The 12,839-nt window shown below is 39.5% G+C and overlaps 1 protein-coding gene across 1 annotated transcript; it reads right to left on the bottom strand.

Annotated features, from left to right (window-relative positions):
* Positions 1–152: 152 nt before the first annotated feature.
* CENPU (centromere protein U) lies at positions 153–10,116 on the bottom strand (the record flags this gene model as incomplete). The annotated part of the gene is made up of 11 exons (XM_079534552.1): positions 153–290; positions 1,016–1,172; positions 2,101–2,162; positions 3,412–3,459; positions 4,399–4,477; positions 4,853–4,970; positions 6,001–6,073; positions 7,170–7,257; positions 8,097–8,202; positions 9,057–9,174; positions 10,066–10,116. The coding sequence occupies 11 exons, from the start codon at positions 10,114–10,116 to the stop codon at positions 153–155; spliced, it is 1,038 nt and encodes a 345-aa protein (XP_079390678.1).
* Between the last annotated feature and the right edge of the window lie 2,723 nt (positions 10,117–12,839).

The raw sequence follows: 12,839 nt of genomic DNA, 5'->3' as shown, positions 1-12,839 counted from the left end.
AGTTCTTAGGCAAGCTATTCTACCATAGAAAGATACTATCTGATGAAGTCGCTGACTTCTTTTAAACACCAAAGACCAACAACAATTCGCCAAGCAAAGCACAGTCCATTACAATAACGATCAATTATTGTCAAAAAGCCTATTAAAAGAGCTTAATGTTCCTTGGATAACTTCCCTCTCTGTACCTCCAGGGCATATTCCAGTTTCCTATTAATATTCTGAAAGTGTCTTTCTGCTTGTAGAATTGTCCGTGACTCCACCAGAAGAGCAGGTAGGCTGGAAGTTCCGTACTGTTGTGAAGGAAGAAGTTACAGGGCAATGTTTGGTGTTTTTTTTCTCCCCAAGAATTAAAAGTCACATACCTATCTGTATTTATTTTTCCTCTATCTGAAATAGTGCAATATAACTTCTAAAAGCAAAAAATAGCCGAGCTAGACAGTCTTCTAAAAGAGCAGGTTTCCTGCTCTTTTATATACAGCAGGCACCTAGCACTGTCCACAGATTAGCACACCGGGTCACGAGGACAGCCACAGTAAGAGGGGACAGAAATCTAAGACTAATGAGAAGTTAATCTGGTCACAAAAGACAAGTGCTGTTTTTACCAACCATTAACCACATTATAGAACATGTATGTCAGTACCAGAGCCTTCCCTAACATTGAACGAGCAAAAATCCAGTTACCTGTTTCTCACTCAATATTTCTATAGTTTCTATTAAAAAAATGCTAGACCTGAGGATAACAGTTATGTTTACGTGCTCTTTAATTTTTGGACATAGAAACGGGGGGATCAATTTTCTCTCAAATATGTCAGTTTCTAAACACGAGAGAAAAAAAGAGCGAGATGCTGATAAAGCAATGACTCGCAAGTTGGTTCCACAGAAGTGTTTTTATCAGAATACTGCTATTTAATGTAAGTCAAATGTAAGTAGAAATGCATGTCTGTCCAGAAGAAAAAGCCTCCAGAAGGGAGGCTGATCCAGAACAGTTCAAAAACACGCAGAAATATGTACTCACTGCCACTTTCTTTCTTGGGTTTTCTTCTCTGTAATACAAGTAGTCGTGCTGTAGTTCCTTTAAATCAGCAAGGAATTGAACTACTTGCCTCAAGGAAGATTTCCTCTCCTCCACCTCATCATATTCTTTTCGTAGTTTTATCAGTTGTGGTTCAGTTCTGAAAAAGATCATGCTTTGATCACTATATCTGAATATTTATGACATGAGGAATTGTGAATGCATTTCCTCTGCAAAAGAATTAAGGAAAAAGTTGATCCAAAATATGAAGCATAGGTTAGAATAACATACTATTTAAACAGAAAAATAGGTGGATTACTTCAATTGGAGTACAGGTCCAAATCCACAAGAACAAAAAAACCCTTCACCTTTTAAGTTCTCACATTTTTCCACACTTTACCATCAAGTCTGACAACACAGCGAATCTCTTAAGCACTTCTGTGCCTCTGATGTTGCTTAAATATGCAACCTGCTTCTGCAGACACCAGCTTGCAGGCTGAGGTGTTCTGGGCCTATGCTGAAGCATACTCAGGAGCTATAAACTAGATACTCCTCTGCCTAAGAAAGCTGAAGGACTCAATCTATTAAACGATGTTTGAAGCATGATCAGCACTCCAGCAACAGAACACCCAACAGCCATTTTCATTTCAGTGTTGCCTCAGAAAGGCTTTCTTAAAATGATCAAATGATTAAAACACAACAAATAAGAAATGTGAAGACGGCTTTCAACCCACGAGAGGGGCTAGAGACATCAAATTCTCGTACTATCAAAACAAATTCTGCACTGTCTTCGCTTCATGACTTACTATTCCAATTGTAACAGGGTTTTCTTAGAAACATACTGTCTGAAGTACCACCCCTGCAACTACAGTAACATAAGGGAACACTGCAAGAATTACTCTATCTAGCAGTCTGAAACACGGAAGGGTTACCCAAAGCTTCTGTAAAAACACAAAGCAGTACAGAACAGAATCAGTTTCACCAAAATAAAATGTAAAAGTTGCTTTTACTTCAGATTTAAAAAAACAAACAACAAACTAGCCTCCTCCAGCTTTTCAGGCTGCTATTGTGCGTTATCAGGAACGTACCTACTTAGCTTTTCTCTGACTTGCATCAGTTGCTGCCTTTTCTTGTTGATGTCTGCCACCACCTGTAACAAATGAGGAAACACTTTGAACTTCAGACTTCACAGGCAAACAACTCAAACACTGAAGGCTTCTTTTTCTTTGAGACTCCAGTGCATGTGATTCAGTATGGCTGCTGGAACTAAGAAATTAAGCATAACAAAGCTTTCTTTAATAGATGCTTTTAAAAATTCTCTAAAAATTTACATTTTTTGAGCTGTAAGCCTGAATTTAAACAAATGTATAAAGCTCAAAATAAGAAAACAAAACAACTGTGAATGCTGGATGCATACTAAAATTTTTGTTTTTACAGAGTAGTTTACTGTATGAGCTCAAATTGCTTTTCATTCTTAACACATTAATTGCTACCTGTCAGAATATAATCTCTTTTTGTTAAAAGCTATTTAGCCATCAAAAAGTTTGCTGAAGAGGTTAATCGGTGCACACTGCTTGCAGCTGTTAAGTAGGCTAAGTTGCTTAATCATTAAATAGAAAGAGATATTCAGGAAAGAGAACAAATTTCAATCTTCTGTTTGGTCCAATTGCCCTTTCACACTTAGAATTACAAGGTCCAAAGGCAGAAAGTTCTACAGACACTTCTCATGTGAGAGACCAACTGTAGCTATAATATATCACTAGAAGATAGGGCCTAACTTGCTCTTAAGTCTCCCTGCTGTGGGGGCATTCATCTCTATCCTGATGAAACCACTCCACAGTTCTCTGCTCCTACGCTGGTTTCTCCACCTGTCTGTATTTCTTGTTTTGCATTTCAAGTGCAAACAGAGGAACTGCCTTCTCTGAACAAAAATCTTGCACGCACTAAGAGAACGTATCTCCCTTAGACTTCTGTTATTTAAACAATCCAGTGCTATTCCCATAGGGTTTTGCTGCTTTCTTCTGAATTTTGCATTAATTTATGTTTCTGGAAGGTGAGTTTCCAATATTTAATTGGTTCTCCAGAGGGTTCACCAGTGCTTGCTAAAAATAAGTGAGCATTTAAGAAACACGGAGTAGTTCACATGCATGAAAACCATGCATGTCCTAATGTACGTCTGCAGTCCAACAGTACATGCATGCAGTTTGCATTCTACCATGCTACTTCAGTCCCTTCCTCCAAATGTTCTAGGGTTCTTCATGCTGCATTTGTGCTCTTGTTTCTGTAGTACAGTACATTTTTTTTGTCAAGTATTTCTTCCACCCTACTGTCTGAATTTTCAACATCACATGTGCATGCTGTAATTTCAGTGATAGCATGTATTTCAGACATGTAATTACCTTAGCATTTTTTTTCTTTATATTCTTTAATTCCTGGACTTCTATTATCTGTGGAAGAAGAGAACATTGGTGATGAATCTGGATTTCATCTCTATACTCCTAAAAACATTGTAAGAATTACTTTGCAATCACACCAAGAAACTATTCACTAAAACACTGTTCCAAAAGAATATGACAGGTATCTCAGTTGTTTATCAACTCTTCCCCCATGCCAAAGGAAGACCGTTGCACACCATTAATCACCTTGCACCAATTAGCATTACTCCACTGTGTAACACTGCCTATGCTATTTTTTCTATTACTTTACAGGAAATGTATTAATCTAGTCATTTTAAACCTGCTTCTTCCAGTGAATCACTTAGAACTATGATTGTAGTACTCATACATTTTACTCACCACAACAAAGTTTGACTTCATTTTACTAGCTATAATTAGTGAGATTAATTGTTAGTCTTCCAAGCTAGTAGTTTGGTGGGATTTTTTTGATAGATATATTCACACTACACTCAAAAACAGTGGTTTTCATTAAGTTGTTAAAGGCTTTAGCCAGGCTGCTACACACAGGAGTAACTACGACAGGGCCTGTGAGCTTTTAAAGCATTTTCCACAACTGTCAAATTTCCTCAGTCAAATTGTACAGCTCTCCAGTTTTACTGCACAATGTTTTAACTATGGCACTAACTTCAAGATTATTAGATGCTTCCCTATTCTCAAAAACTGGCAGTTTTGCAAGGTGTTTCCATGATAGCAATACTGTCTAAACGCAATTCTTATCAAGGTCAGCACAGAGGCAACAAGTCATAACATACAAGTAACCATGCTTTCATTTAATTCAACCTGATGAGAGAGAAAACGTAAAGTATCAAGAAGTAAGCTTTTAAGGGACAACGTAAAGCCATTGGCATTTTCACTACAATGAAAATACATATTGCAGTGTAGCACACAGCTCTATAACCATAACCACTTTCTTCCTTACTGTGTACTTACAAGATCAGTGACTTGGTCCTCAAAAGCTGAACAGAAGGCACTGATAGCTTTTCTGCACGCCTTGGATTCTATGCTTTGTCTGGAGAAGTCAGAGGGATAAAACACAACTCATTTGTTTTAGTGAAGGAGAAATCCAGATATATTCTTGTGAATACAAGTACAACCCAATGTTAAACAGCTAGTAGCACAAGCAGCTGCAAATCATTCACGTGCTAGCAATAACTTAATTTCTACACTGGAGAACATCAACTGAGATGTGCTGTCCTTATATTTGGAAAAACTCCAAATTCCCAGGATCACATGCAAAAAAGCGTCAGAGAAACCTAACAATCATTAAAACAATACCAGAATGTAATTAATGTTGCATTACTTAAGGGTTAGTCCACTAGCAGAAAAGCACATTATTTATTTATACTCCTTTGAGCATTCAGTCAAATGAAAGCAGAATGTTTACCTATAGTTTGCTGCTATCTTTTCAAATTCAGCCAGAACAACATCCAGTTCTGTGATATCTCTGGATGATCTTTTCAGCCCGTTGGGACACCAAAGTGGTACAGAAGATGGGCTGTTAACTGAAACAGCACAATAAAGACAAGCATTATACAATTCAGGTACACGCTCTGAATAACAGAAGTTATTGTACCCAGCATTAATAAGAATTAAGAACATTTAAATATAAAAATTTTATAAGGAAAATATTAATTAATTCCATGTTTCAGGCTGAGCAATTATGATAATTTTGGGAAACCATAAAATTATCAGATAACACAAAGATTTGAATGATCAATCATATGATCTTATTACTTATTCTTCATCATTTCAAGAAAGTCCATTAATTGCACCAACTGATAAACTACACAGTGCCAAAAACACTGCCGGCTGCAAAGAACTATCAGCCTGAGTTTGGGGAGCCTGCATTACTCAAAGAATCATGAATTGCTATATCATATTTGAATCAATTTTCTATTGATATAGCTACTTCTGAAACATGGAAGGTATAACGATATCTTCTTTTAAACTTTGAAATAACAATACTAATGACTTCTATAAAAAAAAATTTAAGTTTCTTCATGCACATCTAAATGTAAATCTAGCTTCCTTGGAACTATAATCCATTACATTCAAGTACAAGATGCCCCTGGGAAAGTTTCTCCCTACCAAAAAATGCCACACTCTTGCAGCTCCCTGTCTCATGGGTCTTTACATTATGTCTTTGCTGTAAATCTGGGGAAACCAGTGTGCTCCAGGCACCAAGACCAAGAGATCCACTGGGGCACATTACATCTCCATACCCAGGGACCCAAGTTTCTCTCAAAAGGAAACTAAGTACATGCAAAGAGTAAAGCAAACCACCTCTGCTCTATCCCTCCAGCGAGGAATAGACAAGTCCAGAGATGCAAACCACAGAAATCAGAACTGTGTGGCACACCAGCTCCTCAACTTATCCATTGCTAAAGAGTGTTCAGACCCAGATTAAAACTGGAACCTCCCAGAAAAGCGAGCATGCTGCTACATACCAGAAATCAAAACCATTGAGTCAGGGAGAAGTATTGATCTTGAATGAGGAAAAGCTATACAAAAGTTTTGAAAGGTCTGCTTTACCAGAAGAACCTGGTGTGCTCTTCTTTGAAGGTCCCTTCTTTTTCACCTCAGATCGAGTAGTACTTGGAGCGTTCTGCAATATACAGAAGCAGATTAACTATTAAGAACCTAGGTGTGCTTGTCTAAAATTCTGAAAGATAGTAATTAAGCAGAATGCAGGGAAGTATTTCAGCATCTCATGATAGAAATGTTGGTATCATTTACTTAGGTCTGTTTCACCAGATTCACAGCGCAGTGATTATGCAGCTACCTGGCTGCACAAAGCAGGTACACAACAGGTACTGGCAGGAAGAACGCTGCAAGCAGCTTAAGGCCCCTCCCTCAGTTCAGCACAGGCACCAACCTGCGCCGACCAACAGACACCAGTTCTCTGATCAACAGCTCCTTCTCACCTTTTCACCTACATCTGTCCCAATTATTTTCTGATCCTGAATGCTTTTCTGTAACCCAACAGCCATCCTACAGCAGTTCTTCATACATGCAACTTACTGATGAAAGTCTAACTCTATGTCCTGAATTTTACAACGCGTACCTCAATAATCAAAATTAATTTCAGTACATGAAAAGCTTTTACACAAACCACTCCACAGCTTCTTCTACCATAGGTCCACTTCCTCAAGTCTGTGGGAAGGTAGGTACCTTCCATAGCCCCCAGAAGCTAAGCTGGCCAAAAGTATTTTGCACTAATTCAGGTCTGAGCATAGAAAAACATTCATTCAAAATCAATTGGCTTTAATCTAATTCTAATACGTTTTCAAAATTCATTTTATCAGCAAAAAATTCAATTCTCCCACGTGTGCTCTTCAGTACCAAACAAGAATAAGTAATTTATACATTATGTAGCACGGCACTTGAAAAAATATATTCTAGATATAATTAAACTCATTTGAAAAATTCAAAAAGTGAAAGTCACATATTCCCAAATGAGCAATAAAATGGACTACAGGACCCTGGCTTTTACATCCCCCACTGATGTGAGCAGTGCAGGTTTAAGAAGTTCACCTAACACTTGGCCATCCCACAAGAATGAGTAGGTTTACTTATTTGGTACGCAACTAAGTATTAAAAAAAGCAAAGGAAAGGTCTTCCTTCCCTGCCATTACCCAGTGCAGGCATGACACAAAGCTAAACTCAAACTGACCGATACACTCGCACATCTTTCTCCCTACCAGATTCTCCTTACGGGGCTCATGTACAGAACCACTCTGGTTGAACTTGTGAACGCCGCCCTCAGGCATCTTCAAGTGCATCTTTTCACTAGAATAAAAGAAAAATACCCACATGTAAACCAACCACACACCGAGGAAGAGTAGTTATTTTCCAGATACAATCAACAAAATCTTCGGGGAACATTTTGTACTGCTGTGTGCAGTTTGACTGCTTTAAATAAATTACACTAAAAGGTTCCAATGGCATATACAGGGGGCAGAATCCTGATTCCTCTACAGAAAAGCTCACAAAAGTTTTGAAATCATTTCTAATCAACCACAGGAATAGCCATCGTGTTTTCAGGAGAAACTTTGAACCAGTGAGAAAGCTATTACTTAGTATGTTTTAGAAGGAATGAAGAAGTCCTTTTGGGACTGGAGGGCTGAGGGGGAAATAAAAGAGCAATGCGTACCCTCACAAGTACTGTCTGGGTAATTCCTTCAAATCACACCTTCACTGAACTAAGGCTGGCACCAAACCAGCATTAACAGACAAGAACGGTATTAAAACTCATATTAAAAGGTACTCTAAGTTATTTTTCTTGTTGCATATAGTTTAACAGATTTTTACTTGTTAACCTGTTGTTACCATTTTGCCACTTCTCAAACTTTGACACCAAGATTTAATGGACAAGTTACCTCACGAAGGCATTCTTTTCTTTAAAAAAAAAATCCAGTAACTATTTAAGTCAATGCACTGCCAGTAGAAAGCAGGCTAATTTATTTACCTTCCTTGCTTTTCTTACTCTCTTTTTTTTTTTTCTTCCCATCTGGGAGATTTTAAGCACGTCTAACAAGCAGTTAGAGAAACCAGACAAATAGAAAGTTTTCTCCGTTTAATCTAAAAAAAGAAAAATTAAATGCTGGCAATTAATTTTTCCACCAGACCTTCTTTCCGCATTTGTCCTTTGTGGAGCTGGAACATGACTAGACGATTCATTTTCTGACTGCTCCTCTCCATAAGCATCTAAAGCAGTACTGTGCAAAGGCTGATCTGCAAAGAACAGAAAACAAGCTGTATAAAATTGTTCCTATCTGTTGAGACAAATACAGGTATATTAGCACTGTCTATCATTCAGCATTTAGAATTTCTGATGTTTGCTCACTCTAGCTATACTTGTTAAAAGCACATTTGGAGGTTAGGAAAGGTATGTGTAATCAAAAGTTTCAGTGTCTATACTCATATCTGCTGTTGGTAGGGCCTGGAAAACAAGGCCTACAAGGAGTGGCTGAAGGAACCGGTGCTGCTTAGTCTGGAGGAAAGGAGGCTGAGAGGATCTCATTGCTCTGCAGAAAGACAGCATTAGTATCTTTTTCTCAGGAGACAAGTCACAGGATGTGAGGCAATGGCCTCAAGTTGCACTGGGCAGCTTCATATTGGAAGTCAGGAATGGTTTCTTCATGGAAGGAGTGGTCAGGCACTGGAAGGGGCTGCTCAGGGAGCTGGTGGAGTTGCTATCCCCTCTAGTTGCTATCTAGAGGGATTTACAAGACAAGCGGATGTGGTACCCAGGGACACAGCTTGGCAGTGGACTAAGACTTAATGATCTTGAAGCTCTTTTCCAACCTAAATGTTGCTAGAACTTTATTTCTCTACAAACTGAAAGTGAAGGTGCATGAAAGCTCAGCAAATACATATGTACACGCAGTACAGAGTAGACAAAGGTTTAGAGTTTTATTTGAAGTCTTTCTTTGCTATATCTTGTATCAGTCTTTAATATATTTATCTGACTACTTTCTCTGAATTCTTCCCTCCTCCCCCCATCCCCTAGACAAAGAAGCACTGTTTCTTATGTAAACACTGAGATATTTAGCTGATGAAAATCAGACATTCAAGTTCATACTAACCAAATGAATCACAAAGCTCCTCAAGTTGGTTTACACCTGCAACCTTTGATATCCTTGAGACATCAGGATCCTCAGGGAGAAGAAATTTCCGGCGAGGATGAGAACTGCCTTTGTGCTCCTGGTAGGGTACAAAATTAACAGCTGTCATCCCACTGACTGAATGTATGACAGACTAAATAAGACAAAGAATTTCAAGATTTTTTTATTAGAAATTAATTTAACATGGACTGCATTGACTACTAGCCTACAAAATAAAACATTTGGAGCATACTTTTTTCCCCTTTTGTTATGCTCTTTCCCTAGGGGAAGCAACAGTATAACATCAGCATATACTGCTGGGTTAGGTTAGACATTAGGCAGAAATTCTTTACTCAGAGGGCAGTGAGGCACTGGCACTGCTACCCAGAGCTGTGGATGTCCCATCCCTGGAGATGCTCGCAGTTGGATGAGCCCCGGGCAGCCTGAGCTGGTGGGGGGCACCCAGCCCATGTCAGGGGTTAGGAGGGCTTTAAGGTCCCCTCCAAATGATGCCATTCTATGGCACACTACTATGACTTGTATGTAGCACATAGTTTATCTTATTTTATAAAGCCAAGCACACACACCTAGTAATCTTAGAGCTGTCTGATACTAACTTTCTATGACCTGTAGCCTTTTCCTTTTCAGGCATTAAAGCATCTCCTTCCGTCTCTATATTCACACAACATTCCTGGTTTGTCCAACTGAATGCTTTTTAATTTAAAAATAAAGAGTTCTAGTGCAGCTTCGTATAGAGGTTAGAATTAGTTCGTAAGTTAAGTATTCCACAGAATAACTCAAACAGAAAGGGAAGGGCATCAATTCATTAGGTGTCTGTAACCATTCCGTTCACCTGCAAACACGGGGTGAAGTTTTCTCAGACGTTTGTGCATAAGGAGAGGAACTGACAGGAAGCACTGCTCAGCAGGAACCAACGACACAAGTGCACAGTAAAGCAACATAGGATTAAGTTCAGAGTGGAGAATTTTACCTTGAATTCATCTTCAGTACGATTTCTCTTCGTTCTTTTCTTAGAAGACATCTTACTAAACCGCTAAACATACAGTCGAATACAGAGCTACCGAAGAACAGCCCTGAATACAGATGCGCTTTCCTCGTCTTAAAACGAGCAGCCAGAGGCCTCGCTTCACCTCACAGCGCCCAACGGCCGCGCCGCTGCGATTCAAAGCAGCCGCGAGCACCGCCGGAAGCGGAAGCGCGAGCGGCTGAGGCGTCCCGCCCCGCCCCGCCCCGGGAAGTTGCAGCGAGGGGATTGGCGGGAGGCGAGCCCTGCCCGCCCTCTGTGCCGCCCGTTGCCCCTGTTTCCGCGGTAATTTAGAGCTGCCTTTCAACACGTCGTCACACCGGAGCGGCAAATCCCGTGTTGTTCGGTGCTGGCTGGACGCTCATCGTTACCCAGTCACAGTCCTCCGGCAATGTTCTCTCTCGTCCTGTTTCTGCTGTTAACATTTTCTGGAAGAATCCCTCTTTATTAACTCCTCCCCTCTCCCCCCCGAGCACCCCCTGTTACTGGCTGCCTTCAATCCGCACAAATCAGCTCCCTGCAGTGGCACACAGCCCCGCTGATGCCCTCCTGCATCCATACACTTTCAGCCTGAACTCATAGTATCACATTAGTATTAGTAGGAAATCTCTATACTCAGAATTCGTTGGGTATAGCAACAAAGCTCCATTTGGTAGACCATAAGCCTTAGGCAACAAGCAATAGTACGGACGATAGTGCTGCTTGGCTCCCACAGAAACCTCTCTCTTACAGGGTGAGAAAAATAAACCATAGACTCAGCTCCTTAAGCTATTTTCGTCATGAGATATGGTAAAACTACACTGTCTGTCCAAGCAACAGGCACATATTTGAACACAGTACAGAATTTGTTGCAAAAAGGCACTTTAGAGTTCCTTCAGTGAGGGAAGAATTCATAAAGAACATACAGATGGTTATGGACAGTAGCATAGGAACAGCTATAAACAATCTTGGTGACACCTCACCTACCATGGTTTGCATGATTTGCCCATTAACTCTTTCCAATTGTTCCCCAGATTAAAGCTAGATATACAGTATATGCACGGTGAAAGTGGAGATAAATACACACAAGGGAACAATGATACCAACCACCCAAAAGTAGTATAAGATTGGTAAAGCTACAGATTTCACTTAAATTACAGTGCTAAGTGCATCATGTCTCAAAGACTATACTGATGGCAAAAAAAAAATATATTTAAGGAATACTGATGGGGCAAGTTGCAAAATGATATTTTTCTTATGGACATTGGTCAAGAACTTGCACATAAATACCAGATCAAAGCAGATTTAAGCAGATTTACCTTCCAAACAAAGCATCTACAGACAGCGTTTATCTTGTACTATGTTAAGTACAGTTGTAGTAACAAAGTTTTACAGCTCATCAGAATTTCTGAGTTGCACCTCAGCTTGTCAGTCAGCAGCATATCCACTTGATTAAAGAAACACTTCATTGAGTTGAAATGCAGAAGTATTTATTTTGGTTTCCTTCATTGGTTTTGAAAATTGTTTTGGTTTTATAAAACATAGAAATAGCCAACACTAAGCAAACATTTGAATTCCAATGTAACAAACTACTGCTCTAACAGTTGACTTGGATTCGTGTACCTTAACTGCACACAGGTATGAAATTATGCTACAGAGTAGTGCATTACAATCACACAAATCTTAGTGCAAACCTTGTTGTGCTTGTATCTTACATATATCCATGTTTTCAAAAAACAGTAATGAGTTCTAATGCAAAACCAACTCTGTTAAGGGTAGCAAAAGACTTACGTTGTTATAAGGCTTATTTCTGCTGATTTCTGAAACAAAGGGTAAATAGTTCTGTAGTTTATCTGGGAATTTGTTTCTTATCCCTGAACAAATACCCATTCAGTGCCAACATTGTTCATTGGCACATCTGAATACTTCCAATTACTGCAAAGCATCAGGCAAAAAACATTCTACCTGACCTATTTTGCTATTCCATGAAGAATACTCAGTGGCTCATACACAAAGCACAGAAAATGGAGGTTATGTCAGAAGCTGTTCTGCTTAGAGGACCTGGCACTTTTTCAAAACACATTTTAAATCCACATTCATTCATGGGGAAATAAGTGACTAGTACAGGTGGAATACTTACCTGACTGTCAGCATAGCCCAGCCTCTTAGATCACTTTTATTTCTAGATCTCTAGTGTTCTTGCCAGAGTTAGAATCTGCCCACTAACTGGACAGGCACTACTCTGAAATTGTGTTAATGCAGCAAAGGCTGCACTTGCTGAATTAACTGTATCTACACGTCTAGTGCAGAGTCACCAAATGCAAGCTTAGCCTGAACCTGTATTAATCAGTCTCCTTAGTACGGAGTCCTGACTTCTACCTTACAAAAGTAAGCCTCAGAACTGGCTGTAGATATAGAAGGGAAGAAACCCTTGCCTCACCCCAGTTAACGTTAGGACCAATTAAGATGCAATATCAGCTATATAACTGTAAGGTTGTATATTGGTGGGTTCTCTCTCCCCTCCCCCCAACAGACTAAGTAATCCTCCTGAGGCAGCAATATACATAGAGGCATTTTCAAACCTGCCAAATTCTTTTTTGAACTGAGAACTGCAAGGTACACTGCAGACAGCAAACATGCTGGCAATAAGAAAATCTTCGCTCCTTGTTTAAGGAGAGTCCCATTTTTGGCCAATGAAGTCTTAAATAACTTATATATAGTTACCATTTATAGTTAAGGCT

The sequence above is a fragment of the Tetrao urogallus genome, assembly GCF_951394365.1.
Source record: "Tetrao urogallus genome assembly, chromosome: 4".
In the NCBI taxonomy this organism is placed as follows: Eukaryota; Metazoa; Chordata; class Aves; order Galliformes; family Phasianidae; genus Tetrao; species Tetrao urogallus.
This window is presented reverse-complemented; position numbering and strand designations above follow the sequence as displayed.